The sequence below is a fragment of the Aspergillus homomorphus genome (assembly GCF_003184865.1).
Source record: "Aspergillus homomorphus CBS 101889 unplaced genomic scaffold BO97scaffold_2, whole genome shotgun sequence".
NCBI lineage: Eukaryota > Fungi > Ascomycota > Eurotiomycetes > Eurotiales > Aspergillaceae > Aspergillus > Aspergillus homomorphus.
Genome location: NW_020291888.1, coordinates 25,726 through 42,163, shown reverse-complemented (window position 1 = coordinate 42,163; position 16,438 = coordinate 25,726). Strand labels below are relative to the sequence as shown.

At 51.9% G+C, this 16,438-nt stretch overlaps 4 protein-coding genes across 4 annotated transcripts; 2 read left to right on the top strand and 2 right to left on the bottom strand.

Annotated features, from left to right (window-relative positions):
- Positions 1–687: 687 nt before the first annotated feature.
- On the bottom strand, positions 688–6,188 carry BO97DRAFT_410206 (DNA-directed RNA polymerase II core subunit RPO21; the record flags this gene model as incomplete). Its single annotated transcript, XM_025696127.1, has 5 exons — positions 688–703; positions 757–5,621; positions 5,683–5,753; positions 5,823–5,979; positions 6,060–6,188. 5 exons carry the CDS (start codon positions 6,186–6,188, stop codon positions 688–690), a joined length of 5,238 nt encoding a protein of 1,745 aa, XP_025555816.1.
- Positions 6,189–6,903: 715 nt separating this feature from the next.
- Positions 6,904–8,872, top strand: BO97DRAFT_381562 (Set1-mediated histone H3-K4 methylation subunit Swd1). Its single transcript, XM_025693254.1, has 5 exons — positions 6,904–7,162; positions 7,216–7,277; positions 7,339–7,427; positions 7,498–7,638; positions 7,698–8,872. Exons 1-5 carry the CDS (start codon positions 7,093–7,095, stop codon positions 8,782–8,784), a joined length of 1,449 nt encoding a protein of 482 aa, XP_025555815.1. The 5' UTR covers positions 6,904–7,092; the 3' UTR covers positions 8,785–8,872.
- Positions 8,873–9,078: 206 nt separating this feature from the next.
- BO97DRAFT_72262 (uncharacterized protein) lies at positions 9,079–9,773 on the top strand. The gene has a single exon (XM_025701015.1). It carries the CDS (start codon positions 9,373–9,375, stop codon positions 9,721–9,723), a length of 351 nt encoding a protein of 116 aa, XP_025555814.1. The 5' UTR covers positions 9,079–9,372; the 3' UTR covers positions 9,724–9,773.
- A 51-nt stretch (positions 9,774–9,824) lies between these two features.
- On the bottom strand, positions 9,825–11,068 carry BO97DRAFT_335388 (class I SAM-dependent methyltransferase; the record flags this gene model as incomplete). Its single annotated transcript, XM_025691427.1, has 2 exons — positions 9,825–10,713; positions 10,839–11,068. 2 exons carry the CDS (start codon positions 11,066–11,068, stop codon positions 9,825–9,827), a joined length of 1,119 nt encoding a protein of 372 aa, XP_025555813.1.
- Between the last annotated feature and the right edge of the window lie 5,370 nt (positions 11,069–16,438).

Sequence of the window (16,438 nt, the reverse complement as noted above, 5' to 3'; positions counted from 1 at the left end):
GCCTCATTTCCCCGACTCAACTCTATGACTACATCTCTATCTACCTACTACATTCTACGGAGTACAGCACTCCCCAACTTACTGGAATTTTCACATTTTTTAGGCATTTTTCTATTATATCATAATTTCTTCAGACCTAGAGCCAGATCTGCAGTCGTATCTCGGTGTACAGGGGCAGATCCCGGTCATCGGTCGCAGCAAAAGCAGCAATAACGCAACAAAAGCAATCAACGAAAGAAATCATCCTCCATGCAATTTTCAAGCAAAGGGATCCTTTCTCTGTGTAACCCACTCATTCCTCATGACCGGGTCATGATTCATGAGCATCTTCCGGTCTAAACGCTTGGTATTTCAATGCACAAAAAGCAAGAGAGCGCATCAAACCAGACCCACAAAACCCATTCGCAATCTCAGCAGGCTGGCTCGGAAAGTGGAAACTGGTATTGAATAAGGGTAATAAACCTGCAGGCTGTTGCAAGAAAAAAAAGAACATACATTTAGAATGGGAATGGGAAAGAGAAGCAGGCTGCAAACGCCCAAGTCCTGCATGAAATAACCAACCAATTCCGCAACATACAATGCAAGATGTTTTTGTGTTCTTTTCTCCTTTTCCAAGTTGTCTGGATGATGTGATAATACAATGATACAGCGAAAGTCGTAAGGAAGCAAACCACTAGAGCTTGGACTTCACTGGCGTGGAGACCTGCGAATCATGTTAGAGTCTGGTTGTGCCTTGCCAGACCGAGAAAGACTTACGTAGGGCTGAAAGCCGGCGACGTCGGGCTGTAACCTGGGGACGTAGGTCCACCGGGGGACGTCGGCGAGCCGGCAAAGTTAGGAGATGTCGGGGAGTATGTCTGAGGACTCGTGGGAGACCATCCAGGCGATGTCGGAGTGTACTTTGGCGAGGTGGGAGAGGTGGGAGACAGGTGTCGGGCACCACCAACAGCAGGACTGGTTGGGCTGTAGCTTGGAGATGTGGGACTGAACGCGGGCGACGCTGGACTGAAGCTGGGAGACGTAGGGCTGTAGTTCGGCGACGTCGGCGAGAACCCAGGCGAGGTGGGCGAGTACGAAGGCGACGTCGGAGAAGCTTGTCCATATGCCGGCGACGTAGGAGAGTACGCCGGAGAAGTCGGGGCAAACGACGGACTGGCCGGCGAGAAACCAGGCGATGTCATGAAGCGAGGGCTGGTGATAGCCATACCTGGTGAGGTAGGCGAATAGCTCGACGTCGGAGAGTAACCAGGTGACGTGGGGTTCGCGCTGAACGGGCTGCTGGGGGAATAGCCAACAGGGCTCGTGGCGGCCGGGCTGAATCCGCCCCCGAAGCCGCCGCTGGGCTGATACTCGGTGAAGCCACCAGGAGTTTCAGCGCCTGCCTGCCGGATCGGGGAGAAGTTCGACTCAGGATCGGGCGAGCCAATGTACGCGCTCTCCTGCATAGGCGAGCCAGTGTCATACTGCGTGGCAGCGCCATCGTTGATGATCGCGTCCTTCGCACCAATGGCACCCATGACAGCATAGCGGGCATTGTTCGAGACGACGGTATTCATGAGGTTTTGGTCAAGGTAGACGTCGAACTCGCCAGTACCAGCAGGTGCCATCTGTCCCAGAATCAAGTTCTCTGACACACCACGGCAGTCGTCGAGCTCACCAAAAGCGGCGGCCTCGAGCAGGATTTCCACAGTTTCTTCGAACGAACAACGCATCAGAGCACCGTTGTCAGCACGGTTGATACCGTGGCGGGTAACTGGAGTCAGATAACCACGGACGGTCATCACATCGACCAGCAGAGCCAAGTGACGGTGGTTGACATAGGAACCGTCGAACGCCAACACCTGAGTCAATTCACGGAGCACGGCGGTACGAGCAGCCTCAATACCAAACACCTCAAAGACCTCAATAAACTGGTTGGAGTATGTGCGAGAGGCATCAACACCTGGAATAGCCAGGACCTCACCAAGCGACGAGCCACTGGTTTCAAGGACCCATTCCTTACAGAGGGGATCGGACTTGCTAGCGAAAAGCGAGCCGTCCTCGAGGACTCGCACCTTGCTCTTCTCATTAATAAACGCTCGGTCGACTCCAGGAACACCACGGAGGGTCAAGGTATCCAGAAGATGCTGCTCAAGCTTCTTTAGCGTGACATCGTATTCAATGTCATCATCCTCCTCATCTTCCTTGTAATCCTGAATTTGACGGATACGGATGACCTGCTCATCGGCGTTATTGTCACTGAAGAGAACAGCGATATCCTTGGGGTAAGCGGCCTTGATCCGGGACGCAACGTCCTGCACAGTAAGTCCCTTATCAAGAAGCTTCGGGCGACTGAGAATGATACGAAGCAACCACTTGGACTGGCGAGACGAATCATCCGTGACATCCTCGGGAATGATGAAGTAGGACTCCACCATATCCCTATCGTTTTCAATGACAGTGGTTTGGATATCCGGATCATAGTAGATCTCAGTAGCCTCAGTGACGGACCGCAGACTGGTGTGTTCGACAGCGCTACGAAGCTGCTTGGCACTCTCCTTGTTGAAGGAGTTTCCAGCCTCTTGGTAGACCGTCATGGAAGGTGTCTTGATGTTGGTGGCGACGTTCAAAATTTCCTTCAAACGCGGAACACCCAGGGTAACGTTCTTGGACGAAACACCAGCAAAGTGGAAGGTGTTCAAAGTCATCTGAGTGGCAGGCTCACCGATAGACTGAGCCGCAAGCACACCGACCATTTCACCGGGGTTGGCACCAGCCTTGGCGAACCGCATCTCGATAGCTCCAATGACGTGCTGGAATGCGAGTTTGTTCAAAGAATACTCGGTAACCAATCTCCTGAATGCGAGACGACTGCGCAGTTGAGCCTTGAAGAGCATAGTGGCACTCTCTTGGGCCTCGCGCGAGATCACATCGTCACCGCGCACGACCAAAAGACGGTCCAGAAGAGCGCGAACCTGAGGAATGACTTCTGCGGGGTGCAGATCACTGATGGCTCCATCACGGATCTTGAAAGTAGATCTGGCCGTCTCCAGAATACGCAGCACGTTGATCGGAAGTTGCATCATCTCATCATCTTCCTTGGCCACAGTCCGCAAGAACGCACGGTCCTTAAGAAGCTGTTCCCATTCCTCATCCAGATGTCTCTGGATTTCGACATCACCCGCAATCTCATTGGCTTGTTCCAAAACCTCCGGTCCCAGAGTCCGCTCAGGGTCCATGAGATCCACACGGAAACGGTCGCGGAACTTGTCATCTGAGCACCTGATGACATCGACACGCTGGTTCTCGATGTGAGCACCATCGAGACCATCCTCTCCATAGATGAACTGGATAATGTCACCCAGAGAGTTACGGACTGTGCCATCGTATTTGACCATGACTTCTTCAAGAGCCTTAACCAGCTTACGCTGAATATAACCAGTTTCAGCAGTCTTGACAGCGGTATCGATAAGACCCTCACGACCAGCCATAGCGTGGAAGAAGAACTCGGTCGGAGTCAAACCACGCAGGTACGAGTTCTCAACGAAACCACGAGACTCGGGCGAATAGTCATCCTTCGTGAAGTGTGGCAAAGTCCGATACTTGAATCCGAAAGGAATACGCTTACCCTCGACGGACTGCTGTCCCACGACTGCTGTCATCTGAGAGATGTTAATGGTTGAACCCTTGGAACCGGAACGTGCCATCTGAATGGCATTGTTCAAATCCTTCAAACTCTTCTCCGTCTCGCTACCAGCTTCATCACGAGCATTGTTGAGTGCACGTGAGACCTTACTTTCGAAAGTCTCACGAACGTTCATACCGGGTAGAGGCTCAAGCGTGTTGTCCGTGGCGCTAGCAGTGATCTCCTCAACCTCCTTCTTCCGGATTTTCACACAGTTCTCGATCCGCTGGATTGTGAGCTCGTCAGGGATAGTATCACCAATACCGATACTGAAACCGTTGTGAAGCAACCAATAGTTAACGATTCTTTGAGCACCGTTGAAGAAACCCACCGCAGCCCAAGGCCCGTACTCGTTGAAGATGGTGTGGATAACACCACCACCGCTGGCTCCGACAGTCTTCTTGGAAAACATACCATACATCAACTGTCCCCCATGGATAAGGAGACCGCCATCAGCCAGGGGAGAAAACTTCTCGGACAGCGGCGAGCTATCCTTGTCCACACGCAGGAGGTTCAGGCCAGGAGGCAAAGCCATACTTATCATCTGCTTTCCAGTCCACCGGGGTCTGGGTTTCAGGATAGCTGGTGGAGGAATAACGCCATCCCAGTCGGGAACCCACATCATCAAATTCATGACCTGATCCTTCGTCAAGAAGACATCACGTCGGCAAATCTTGTAAATACCGCAAAGAGTATCCTGCACGATACCCATGAGCGGACCGTTTCGCTGGGGAGAGACGATGTTCATGGGAACTAGTGCAAGCTGGCTGAGCTCGGCGCGGGATTCCTCGGACTGAGGTACGTGCAAGTTCATTTCATCACCATCAAAATCGGCGTTGTAAGGGGATGTCACAGACAGGTTCATACGGAAAGTCGAATAGGGCATGACGCGAACGCGGTGACCCATCATGGATTCCTTGTGCAGGGAGGGTTGACGGTTGAAGAGAATCACATCACCATCCATGAGATGACGTTCCACCTTCCATCCATACAATAGCTGCTGTCCTCCCGCTCTCCGAGCATGACGAAGATCGATACGTTCGCCATTGTCTCTGACGATGTACCTGGCTCCTGGGTGCTCGTTCGGGCCGTTCTGTACAAGCTGCTGCAGCTTCTCAATGTTGTATGGCGTGACGACCTCCGGGTAAGTCAAAGTCCTCGCGATACTCTTGGGGACACCGACCTCCTCGAGAGACAGGTTAGGATCACCCGTGATGACGGTACGGGCAGAGAAATCGACACGCTTTCCCATCAAGTTCTGTCTCAGACGACCTTCTTTACCCTTGAGACGACTGCGGATAGCCTTGACTGGACGATTAGACTTCTGCATGGCCTTCGGCTGACCGGCAATGTCGTTGTCCATGTAGGTGGCGACATGATACTGCAAGAGAGACTCGAACTCGCGCACAACGTGCTCGGGCGCACCTTCCTGCTCACAACGTTGCACGTTCTGGTTTGCTCGGACGATTTCAGCAAGCTTGTAAGTCAAATCATCCTCACCGCGCTGGCCACTGGTGCTGCCACCGACAAGCACACTGGGGCGGACCGGAGGGGGGGGAACCGGGAGGACTGTGATAATCATCCACTCGGGACGAGCATAATCGTTACTCAATCCCATGATGCGAACATCTTCGTGGGAGATGCTGCGGAAGACATTCAGAGCCATTTGAGGGGTGAGGGTCTTCTTCTCGGGCTGTTGCATATCCATCTCGTCCATCATCTTATTGGGCTTCCATGTACCGACGAGCGTAATACCTTCCTTGCGAATGGTGGGCTGCGCGTTACCACAGCCACCATGCATGCGCGAAGGCTTGGAGTTCTCTTTCGAGAAAGGATCCTCATCATCCGGAGGGGGGTCGGCTTCGCAAATCAGCACATCTTTGGAGAGGCGCCAGATGTGATCGAATCGTCTCTTCGGGTCCCTCATGCGCAGGGCTTCTAGAAATTTAGGATCGGACTGGGTCTCAAGTTAGCCAAACCGCCGTAATAGATTTGCCATCCCATAAGGGATGACTAACCGTATTGGCCTTGATCTTGCCACAGTTGTGGCAGACCGTCTCGAGGAGCTTCTTGATCTTGGTCAAGAAACCTGGAAAGAAAGAATAAGACGTTAGTATTCACAACCAGAAAATAGCCATGATGTTCGTCAGCAACATACCGATATGATAAACGGGAGTCGCCAGCTCAATATGTCCAAAATGTCCGGGGCATTCCTTTTGACCTTCCTCACAGGTCTCGCAATTCCATTGCCGGTCGATCGTCCCGAGGCGGGGGTCGTTGAGGCCCTTTGTGCGCGGACGTTGACGTTGTTCATCCTATTGGGCAGTTGTTTCCCGTGTTAGCGCCACCCGCGGCCGCTTTGTGTTCGAGGGAACACCATGAAAGAGGAACAAACCATCGTCTCCGGGTATTCGACATGAACCACGCTCATCCGTTTAATCTCCTCCGGTGAGAAGAGACCAAACTGGATTTCCTTGATGGTGCGCAAGGGCGCCTTGGAATATGGGAAGTAAACGTTCGCCATGATGGCGGTAGTCGCGGTGAGGTGTTCTTGAAAAGCGGGTGTGTTGCGTCGGTCGGTCGCCGACGGGAGAGGTTCGAGACGTGGTCGCGCGAAAACGTAAGATGACGCAGTCGCAGGGGTGAGAAGTCAGTTGTCCTTTGCAACTTTATCCTTCTCAACAGGGAGAAACAGCGATGAGGAAAGGGAAGTTTGAGGAGAGGGGGGAGAGAGAAAGCGAGCTGGCCGGCTGAGGCCTCTGGCAGCCCTTGCCACGAGGGCGCCTGCGACCTAGATCCACCGACTTTGCGAAAGCTCGAAGAAGGGCGAGGAGGAGAAGGTCACGATCGAGCTTGGGCGATATCTCTAAGCCGAAGAAGTGATATCGCGATGCAAAACGCGATGGTCGGGGGGTGGGAGCGATGGGAGGGAGGGCGTGTCGAAGTGATGAAAGGGAGATGAACGGACGTCAGGTTAGTCGGCGATGGGGCAACGAGTTTTCTGAGCCGCACCTCTTCGCGCTAAGCCAGCCGGGAAGGTCTTTATAACTCCCTCACGCTAATCCCAGCAAGCAGGGTATAAGCGAATCACCTTGCGTTCACTGGCGGCAGAGTGGGGTCTATCGCCCGCACTTCAAAGGGCCCTCTTCTCACCGCCTGCCACCCGCTTGCCATCTTTCTGCGTTCTGCAACTGAATAGTTGATAATATAATAATCATCTCATCCCCTCACTCCCTTCCCGTTTCTCTCCCTTCGCTGGCCTTGTGAATAGGTAACACTAGCTAAGTCGCCAGTGACAGTCCTGGATGTTCCCGCTCGCGATTCCCGCCCGGCCTTTCTCGCAGGCTGGGATCGCTGTTGACTTCTCCTTTGCATGACTTTCCAAATTCCTATCATTGGTCTTTGAGCCGCGGCTCGTTTTCAACACGATGAATCTATCCCTCATTGATCCCTTTGTCCTCGCCCAGGACTATCCGGACACACTATCGGAAAAGCTCAGTGCGTTATCCGCCTCACAACTACCACTTCAAAACGATCGCTGACTGCCTCAGGAAGCGGCCATGCGACGTGCCTACGATTCAACCGCAAAGGAGATTATTTGGCGTCCGGGCGGGTTGGTCTCCATTACCAGTTCCGTGTTTCTCGCAAGCCATGATAGTAATACTCAGACCTAGGTGGACGGCACAGTGGTCATCTTCGACGTGGAAACCAATGGGGTGGCGCGGAAACTACGCGGCCATACTCGACAGATTCAATCTTTGAGGTATGCGACATTCTGGTCTAACTGCTATCTATAGGACAAATGAGGCTAACTTGACCGGGGTTTTGATTAGTTGGTCTCGAGACGGTCGTTTTCTTCTAAGTTCCTCCCAGGACTGGAAATGTATCTTGTGGGATCTGAAAGATGGCTCCCGGGTTCGCACCGTTCGTTTCGAAGCGCCTGTATATATCGCCGAACTACATCCTTACAATCAGTATGAGGTCCTCCGCCCAACCCAGATCGCATTGTCGACTAATTCGTCACTTTGTTTAGTTTGCTCTTTGTAGCATCCCTGTTCGAAGATCAGCCCGTCCTTGTCGATGTATCCTCCTCCAAACCCGTCAAGCGCATTCTTCCTTCAGCTCCTTTCCGCCCTCCTCCGCCTAAAGGTGAGGAACTCGACGCCGCGGCTGCTGCTAAGCAAGCAGCGCAAGACGCGAAGCACTCGACATGTGTGACCATATTCACCGCCTTAGGGAACCACATCATAGCAGGGACGTCGAAGGGCTGGATCAACATCATAGAAACCCAGACGTGTACTACCATTCACTCTACTCGTCTGTGCAATGGAGTAGTGATCCTACTTCGTCTAGCAAGTAACGGTCGGGACTTGTTGGTGAACAGTTCCGATCGCGTTATACGCACCATCTTGATGCCGGATCTCTCACAGCTCGGCATCGATCTGGAACCCAGCAACATCAAACTGCAGGTGGAACACAAGTTCCAGGATGTAGTCAACCGACTAAGCTGGAATCACGTCACCTTCTCCTCAACTGGAGAATTTGTGACAGCATCAACCTTCATGAATCCCGACATCTACGTGTGGGAACGGAGCCACGGGTCTCTGGTCAAAATCCTGGAGGGTCCTCGTGAGGAGCTGGGGGTAGTAGAGTGGCATCCTGGTCGCCCGATGGTAGTAGCTTGTGGACTTGAATCCGGTTGCATCTATACGTGGTCAATAGTGACCCCCCAGAAATGGTCAGCGCTGGCGCCCGATTTCGGTGAGGTTGAGGAGAATGTGGAGTATCTCGAACGTGAGGACGAATTCGACATTCATCCCGCAGAGGAGATCCATCAGCGTCGTCTGGATCAGGAAGACGAAGTTCCTGATGTGCTCACTATCGAGCCGATCAAAAACAGCGCAGATGAAGAAATCACCTCGTTCCGGATGCCCGTCCTGCTCGATATCTCCGACAGCGAAAGCGAAGAAGAGATTATCGCAGTTGGACCAGGTACAATGCGGCGGCGCAGTCCAGGTGCAGGTCGAGAATGGATGAACACGAATAGCGAGGGAGAGAAAGATAGCGCGGCCAGCGGTAGAAATGGTACCACACGGGGCCAGAAGGGCCGGCGGCGCTAGCCGGTCCACCTTGTGCTTGGCTCCGTACTGTATCCGGTACAATGGCTCTGTTAATCTATGATTCGTCGGTCGCGCTTTTCTGTTTTGTACGTTACTATATCACAGCATGTCAGTTAGGTTGTTCTTTGGAGGTTGCTGGGCGTTTGGCGAGGAAGCGAGGATCTGGCGCTTGGTATACATACGGTGTTGATTGCTGCGGAACTCGCTCATCGAAAATATGTTGACATGGTCCGTACAGAGATTCTGTTCTCTCTTTCTCCCTTGAGGTGCTTCCTTGCACCAGGGGGATATGTAATGAGGTAAAACTCGGGTGGTGTTCTACGTGGCTCGGTCCCTAGTTGCTTCGTGGCCTTCCGTAACGAACAATAAGGGTTGGCCCGAAGGGCTTTGGTCAATGTGGAACATTGTTCCGAAGACATTCTCCGGACGCTCGGACCCTCAATTGAGCCACGGTGAGGCATTGTTGGTTGGACTAAGATCACGCCTTTGACCTCCCAGTGATCCTGTGCCATGCGTCCCATCGTGGCTCTGAGTCTTCATTGTTCTTAAGCTGGGGCTTGGGGGGGCGGCATTCGAGAAAGCTAGCACATGGAACCTTCGACATGTCTCCTGTCAGAGTTGCGTCCATCATGTGAGCCGAAGATGCGGGTACAATTAATACCCCTTGCATTCTGCATCAGACGCCCCTTGAGCGGAATTCCAGTCCCGTTGACGATTAAGGACGGGGGAGGTCAGGAAGCAAACGCTAAACTTGTAAGCCTCCGACAAGACCATCTAATGAAGCTGCTGAAACGACTCACAGTGTTGGGAGATCATTCACCTCAGTTGCGATCCAAGAATGCATGCAAAGAAAATCCAGAAGCCGTAGAGAAAGGTCGAGCCCACGCAAGCAGAAGTCCACTACACATCTTGCGAAGAGAACTTACACAGATGCTGTAGGGGATATTATACACCGCCGGACATATCGAGAACCGCACGCAAATCTCGAGGATAGGGTATATATTGGACCTAGTCCTACATTGGACATCAACACGTCATTGTTAATTAGGGGGTTTTTGCGCTTGATAAATATGTAAAAGGTTCCAGGCGTGGATATCCGGGTTGAAAGCTTCAGACTTCACCTCGTCGGAGATGCGTTTGATTTTGTCCAGTGGCCAGTGGTAGATACGGCTAAATGGCGCCAAACTTAGGGTTTCTATGCTCTCTGATATGGCCAGGTTATACCAGCGGGCGACCCTGCTCTCGTGCTTATCAGGAATCCATGGGTTCAGCGGTAAGCCCACGATTTGATGGTTGATCTGGGTGAAACCCGCTTCCTCGAGGTGCTTGATGGTTTCGTGGGAGTTGTGAGCTATTGGGTGCATTGCGTCCTGTGTTGCTTGCTTCAGGTATTGATACCAATGCCAGAAAGCCATCTTCTCCAGGGGACGGTTGTTGCAGCGTGGCTCAAAGTCGATTTCCACCTGCTCGAACCAACAACCCGGTTTCAGGTGCGCGAAAATTTTCCTGTAGAGATTTGGCCAGCCCACTACGCTGCCGCAGCCCATTTGCAGATGGATAAGATCCCAGTGATCCTCTCCCATGGCCCAGGGGGCTTCAAAGTCGAATGGTGCATAGAACTCACAGTTCCGGGGGTGATTTGGGGGCTGGATAGGCGCAAGGTCGACCCCGACCACGGTAGCATCGGGGTATTTATGTGCGACATCGATCGCCCAGATGCCAGTTCCACAGCCAAGGTCTAAGAAGCGTCCGTTTGGACGGTGCGGGGCGTAGATAAGACCGTCCGACTTTCTCGCTTCCGTGAGAAGTTTGTGGAAGATGTCGAGGCGGTCCTGCTCTTGTTCGTCGCATGGCAACATGTAGACTCCCTTGCGGAAACCATGGTATGTCCGGCCATTTTCTTCATAAAAAGCGGGTGTCTCCGAGTTCCTAGATCACGACGAACCGCGGAAAGACCGAGCTCAGGTATTAGTCACCCAATTATGGCAAGTTGAGAAAGGAAGGGGGTGTTGCGGGTGCAGACGAGTGATTGGAAGATGGATGGGGAGCTTCACTTGCTATAAGTACTACTCATACTAGGGGAGCCATTGCGATTGCCAGTCTCGCTATCAGCGGCATTCTGGTCTGCAAGCTCGCGGTCTGCGATGCCGTAAATGTCCATCGCGTCCGAGTTCTGCCTTGAGCGAGCTACCTCAGCCGGTTCCGTTGTCGGAGAAGTATAGTGGTTGCGGGAAGGAGAAGCCATGGTGGGCGATCGATGTACGGCCTGTCCGATCCCAAGCATCCAGATGAGCAGAATGAGCTGGAGAGGAGAAGAGGACGGATGGTAAAAGATAGACTTCTCTTAGGCGGTGCAGACAGCGTACTAGTGGGCAGCACCCGGAGGGTCTTGGTTAGGGGCAGCGACGGCCAGGAACAGTTGTTGTTAGCCCACCAGACGTATGTGGACTGGAATAAGAAAATATAGTTCGACGGTCAGAGTGTACATAGAGCAGTGGTGAGGAGGGCCGAGGCAGGTGGAATCAAGCCCAGAGTACCAGTATACAGAAGATCCACTGAAAGAGGGGCAGAGCGGGCGGAAGGCTGTTCGTTGACCGGAATGGATAATGAGAGAGATTGGAAGGGGTGAGGGAATTGGGAAAGGCAGAAAATGTGAAGGAAAATTTGACTAGGGAAAAACAACCAAGGACTAGTAAATCTCCAACATCCAGTCCCGCAGGCACGCACGCACGCACATGCAAAGATCGATTTAAAATCAATTTGGCCCGGACGAGCAGATTCAGACCGAAAGGAAATCGATGCCCCTCCCCGCGTAAATGAAGAGAGGTCGAGGGAGGCGGCAGCACAGTCAGAGGAAGGAGGATGAGAACCGCAACAAAGGAACAATGGAAAAGTAGCGGTCACCGGCACTGTGGTAAGGATGTGTCGAGAACCGTCACTAATGCCTGTCCGCAGCCACTATCGGGGAGGATCTAAGAGTCAAATCGTCCCGAGCGGGATGAATTGTAACGAGAATGAGGCGGGGGGAAGTAGAATAGAAGAAGAAAGAAGAATCAATAAAAAAGGGAATCGACAAGATTCAATGTTCGGGGAATCCAGATGCCGAAAAAAATAAAGGAAAGAAGAAAGTGAAAAGAGTAAATAGAAAAAAGGGTGGTGACGATGGAATGGAGATGAAGATGAGAGGAAAAGGTAAGAGAGCAAGAGAGAACAAGCACGCAAGCAAGCAAGCAAGCAAGCAACAACCCTGCCTTTAAGGTTGTTACAGCCGCTGTCTTGTCCCCGTTGGGCCCACGGGCGCGAAGGCGGGGGGGGTAAGTGGTTGGAAGGTCTGAGAATAATCACTAGAATGAAGTGACCGTTGAGAATGGATCGAATATCAGGACAGGGAAGTTTGGGCGGCTGAAATTGACATGTATTGGATCCTTCGTCTATCTTTTGCTGGGACTGGGGTCACTAGATCGTTATCGAACCGTTGTGTAGAGAGAAATGGATGATGTACAGCAAGTGTACTGGTACTAATGGCTATTAGGTACTGTACTAAGTTACTACCTATAAGTACCTACGGTAGTAGAGTAGATTATTAGATATCCATCTACCAATCTACTTACCAGTCAATCGACTCCGAACCGAGAACGATGGGCTGAGAATGTGTCGGGGCGGCCATGACTAAGAAAGCCTTGCAAGAGGCCATTGGTTACACACCAGAGTAGAGCCCCTCTGTCAACCATGGTACAGGGAGTGCTCTAGTGACTATGGGACCCGGAGAGCTTTTTTGTGCAGTTAACAAGATCCAAGTACTTAGTAGATAGTCGATGGTCTTCAGTGGCTGTATGAGCCTAGACAGTCAGCTCAGACATTAACTACGATCATCATCCTCGTACGAAAGATGCACGGTCTGTCTATCAGCCGAGCCCGGCAGAACCTCAATCTTACCTCCCCCCCCTCTCCTTTCCCCCGATCCACGGAAGAAATCTTCCTGATGGAATGCACACGGCCCTGGCAGTGTTCTATGCTCGCATGTGTATTGGCCATACCGACTAACATACTTTAGGGCCTGCCACACTGCATGCCGGTCATTCTATTTCCTTTTCTAGCCGGGACGCAGAGCCCACTGCTTTAGGCGGGTCTCTTAGCGCCTGCTTCTTTTACCATTTTTATCGACGCCCCTCCCTTTGATTATTCATACCCGCTTGGTTTTCTTTTTTACATCTTAGGAGAAGGAATATTCTTTCGGCGACAATAAGATACTTTCCATAACCTTAGGGGAGAAAACTTAAGGGCGCCAACTGTTCTCAGGGTCAACCCTGAAGGACAAACAATCCGCACCAGTAGCTGTGTCGTCGATATGCCACTCGGGTCATGCGGTGCAAGTGCTGGAATATCACAGCCAAACTCGATCTATCCATCTGCTGTGTGTGCATACTTTAAGCATGGTCAGCGCTCGCCAGTATGCTTCTCCCCTGAGCATAATTCCTGGAGAAGATTGACGAAGGATCTATGGTATCGATATTTGCCTAACGCCGGATTATTGGGGGTGTGCCATGGATAGGGGTCAGAGTTCCCAACGCTCGTCATGAAAGTATAGGATTGGGAGAGAGATGGAGTGGAAACACAGGGAAGGAAGAAAAATCGAAAGAAAAAACAAACTGGCCTAAACGGGGTGAAAACGGGAAAGGGGAGAAATTTTTCTGATAAAATAAATCAATTAAAAAAAAAAAAAAAAAAAAAAGAAAGAAAGAGAGAAAAAAGACCCCAGAGGGGGTTTCCGGAGTGCAGATGGATCGAGGAATGGAATCAATCCATCAAACCGTGGATGGGGCTTGTTCCCCTCTCCCTTCCCTTCCCCAAAGAAACTTAGCCAAAGTGACTTTCGGGCGGGATGCGGACCGTCTCCCACACTTAGGTTGAATGAAGGAAAGTTTGGAAGTCTAAGCCACTAACGCAATATCTCCGGCTATTGGTGGTGGAGTGCCAGCATTCTCAGGCCGCACGGCGTCAAGTCAGGCCGCGGTTACCAGGCCTCTGGGTGAAGGATTCGAAGCTTCGGCCGTGGCTCCCTTTCCAGCTTTCGCCCGTAGCGCCCGAGCGCGAGACGCCAATTTTCCCACTAGACGATAACTACAGGAAGGGGATTTTTTTGTTTGTTTTTTTTCTCTTCACAGATGTCAGGCAGAGTTTGCGAAGCAGCCTAGTTCACACGGCATTGCTTGCATCCGCTTCCGAGCTGGAGACCAAGGGTCGATCCCTCACCAATCTTTCAGCGAGGTTGGCTCGATTCATATTGCAGGTGGCGACTGAAAAGATAACTTACTCCGTAGATACCGGTGGTATGGTACTCTAGGCTGCTAGAGAATAGACTGGTGCTAGTTAGTCAATCAGTCAATTGGTGAATCAGTCCGATCCAACACTGTGGTCGTCTAGGGATGACGATGACGATCAGAAGGATCCTGACTCCACGCCATAGTCATGACCAAAAGTCCTGTGTGGATTTAGAGTTTTTACTGTCAGCATCTCGTCATCCTAGTGGGTTTAGTCCCGAGTAATCACAAAATGACAGGGTTCAGGTTACATCCAGTCTTTTGGAAACGAGTGGACGAGAGGCAATAAACCCTGGAAGCTTAATATGCCCACCACAGGTTCATGGACCTCGTGAACTCGCATGGCATTGCCTGACCTGCAGTCCGGGGTAGGCTGATTCTGTAGGTACAGTACATGAATCAGGGAACACCGGGAACACCGGCCGGGAAACCACTCTCGTCCTGTAGATTCGCGCAGCTACTTAAGCTCGATGCATGGCCGCCGTGTGTATGCAGGTCGCTGCTCTTGTCCTCGGTCGACAGCCCATCGTTATCCGCCCGCTTGGCGCCGGCCCCCCAGTCAGCGTCTAGGAGGGGAGACAGAGGGCGGGCGGGGGCTGAGTTGCCTTGTGACTCGATGTACATTACATGTAAGGCTAGGTTGTACTGCAAGCTCGACATCCCATGTTGATCGTTTCACCGCTTCCCAGAGTCTCGGGTCCATAATGGTGGGTTGGCTGCTGCTGCATGCGCCATGCTTGCGATGCGCTGGACGTACCGAGACTGTGTACAGTGTGCATGGCTACATGCTGGCACTGCAGCAGTACTTTCGTCCTTCTTCCCCCGCGTCTCCTCTCACTAAGCCTATTCGAGAACAACTGGTTGGTCACGCATGTCTTGAGTTTCCAATCTTTCCCATTTCCTTATCAAGCTTCTGGCATGATAGCTGTGCTGTGTCTCTTCAAAGGAACGAGTCGATGGATTGACATCCAAAGAAACTATCTGCTGACGTTAAACCCTCGAATTCCTGCAGAGGATGGACATAAGATCGTCTTGCTATTATGCATTCATGGTGGGTGGCAATTCTTGCTTGCTGCAGTGCGATCCTGGCGCGAAAGAGGGCCTCGTCTCCGCCGCGGCAATGCTTCAAGCCTCCAACTGATTAGGGTATCATGTCTGAATGGTACCACCAAGAGTAAGAACACCACGTAAGCACCCTTTCTGGTACAAACCAGAAGTTACCCAAGTGAAGTTCCCAGTTCACCTTCTCGACCATAGCAGTAGCGAGTGAGTTGCCCGATCACTCCGTCTCCACTCGAGTCGCACAGGTAATTTTCGGAGAAATTACCCCACCCATTTGACTGGATAGGAACCATGAGTCGGCTCCGGCTACAGTTACTGATGTCCGTCCTCGTAGTAGTACCACGGGAATCAAGCAAGTCACCTAGAGCTACTGGGTATTGGGTGTCATCAAGTCCCATTGCCAGACCCTGGCAGCCTCGCAGTCCCACGGCTCATGCATACATATATGAATCCAGAGTTTGGTACCATATCAGAGCCCTTGGATAAGCGCCATCTTTCCTACCTAAGACCGCCTTCAGTTTGCTTCTCCCGCCTCCGGTTGTTATCAATCACAGTGCAGGGTCCAGCAAGCGTCTCTAAAGTCTAGGCTACCGAGCCGCTGGATTGTGATCCAACCTGCTCGACCATGTTTATCATTTTTCCTCCAACAGTTCCCGTCACGACAAGTGTACTGACGGGCCTGAGCAGTCCGCACCTTCCTCTGGGCGGCAAACGGGGCTGGCTTCTTCTTCTTCCTTCTTCTTCTTCTTCTTCTTCTTCTTCTTCTTCTTCCTCTTCTTCTTCTTCTCCTTCTTCCAGTTCTCTTTATCCTCGTTGCTTCTTACCGTGTCCTCTTCTATTCACTTCTTTTATTCTTCCGTTGTTCTGCCGTCTTCGATGGCTTGGTTGCAGTACTGTACAGTAAGTTGCACAGTAGATGGGGGTTGGCATCAGCCACGATGGGTCGGGGGCCAGGCCTTTTTTTTTCCTTTTTCCACTCCCCCACCATGCTCAGCAGCACGCCTTACTCTTTACTCATGCTTGAACCCTGACTAGCCCGTCTCTTCGCTTTTATTCGGCGATATTTACCACCTGACTCGGGCAGGACTGCGTAGGAATGACGGCCATCATCTCTTTCTGTTCTCATGTATTCTCCCCCTTACTGCGTGTAGGTACGAAGATGCCAATGTCTAATACTACTTGTCTTTTGGTTGCGTCAGAGAGAGTGACCACAAGCTCTGTGCCACCTGCTCCCATGTCGACCCACGCTGTTGGTCGGAACTACAGACCAA

Bases quoted from the DNA above. Each gene is read 5' to 3' on its own strand.
- BO97DRAFT_381562 (XM_025693254.1), top strand. From the start codon at position 7,093: ATGAATCTATCCCTCATTGATCCCTTTGTCCTCGCCCAGGACTATCCG. The intron at 7,163-7,215 runs GTGCGTTATCCG...TGACTGCCTCAG, and splicing joins CACACTATCGGAAAAGCTCA to GAAGCGGCCATGCGACGTGC. The intron at 7,428-7,497 runs GTATGCGACATT...GGTTTTGATTAG, and splicing joins CGACAGATTCAATCTTTGAG to TTGGTCTCGAGACGGTCGTT.
- BO97DRAFT_72262 (XM_025701015.1), top strand. From the start codon at position 9,373: ATGGAACCTTCGACATGTCTCCTGTCAGAGTTGCGTCCATCATGTGAG.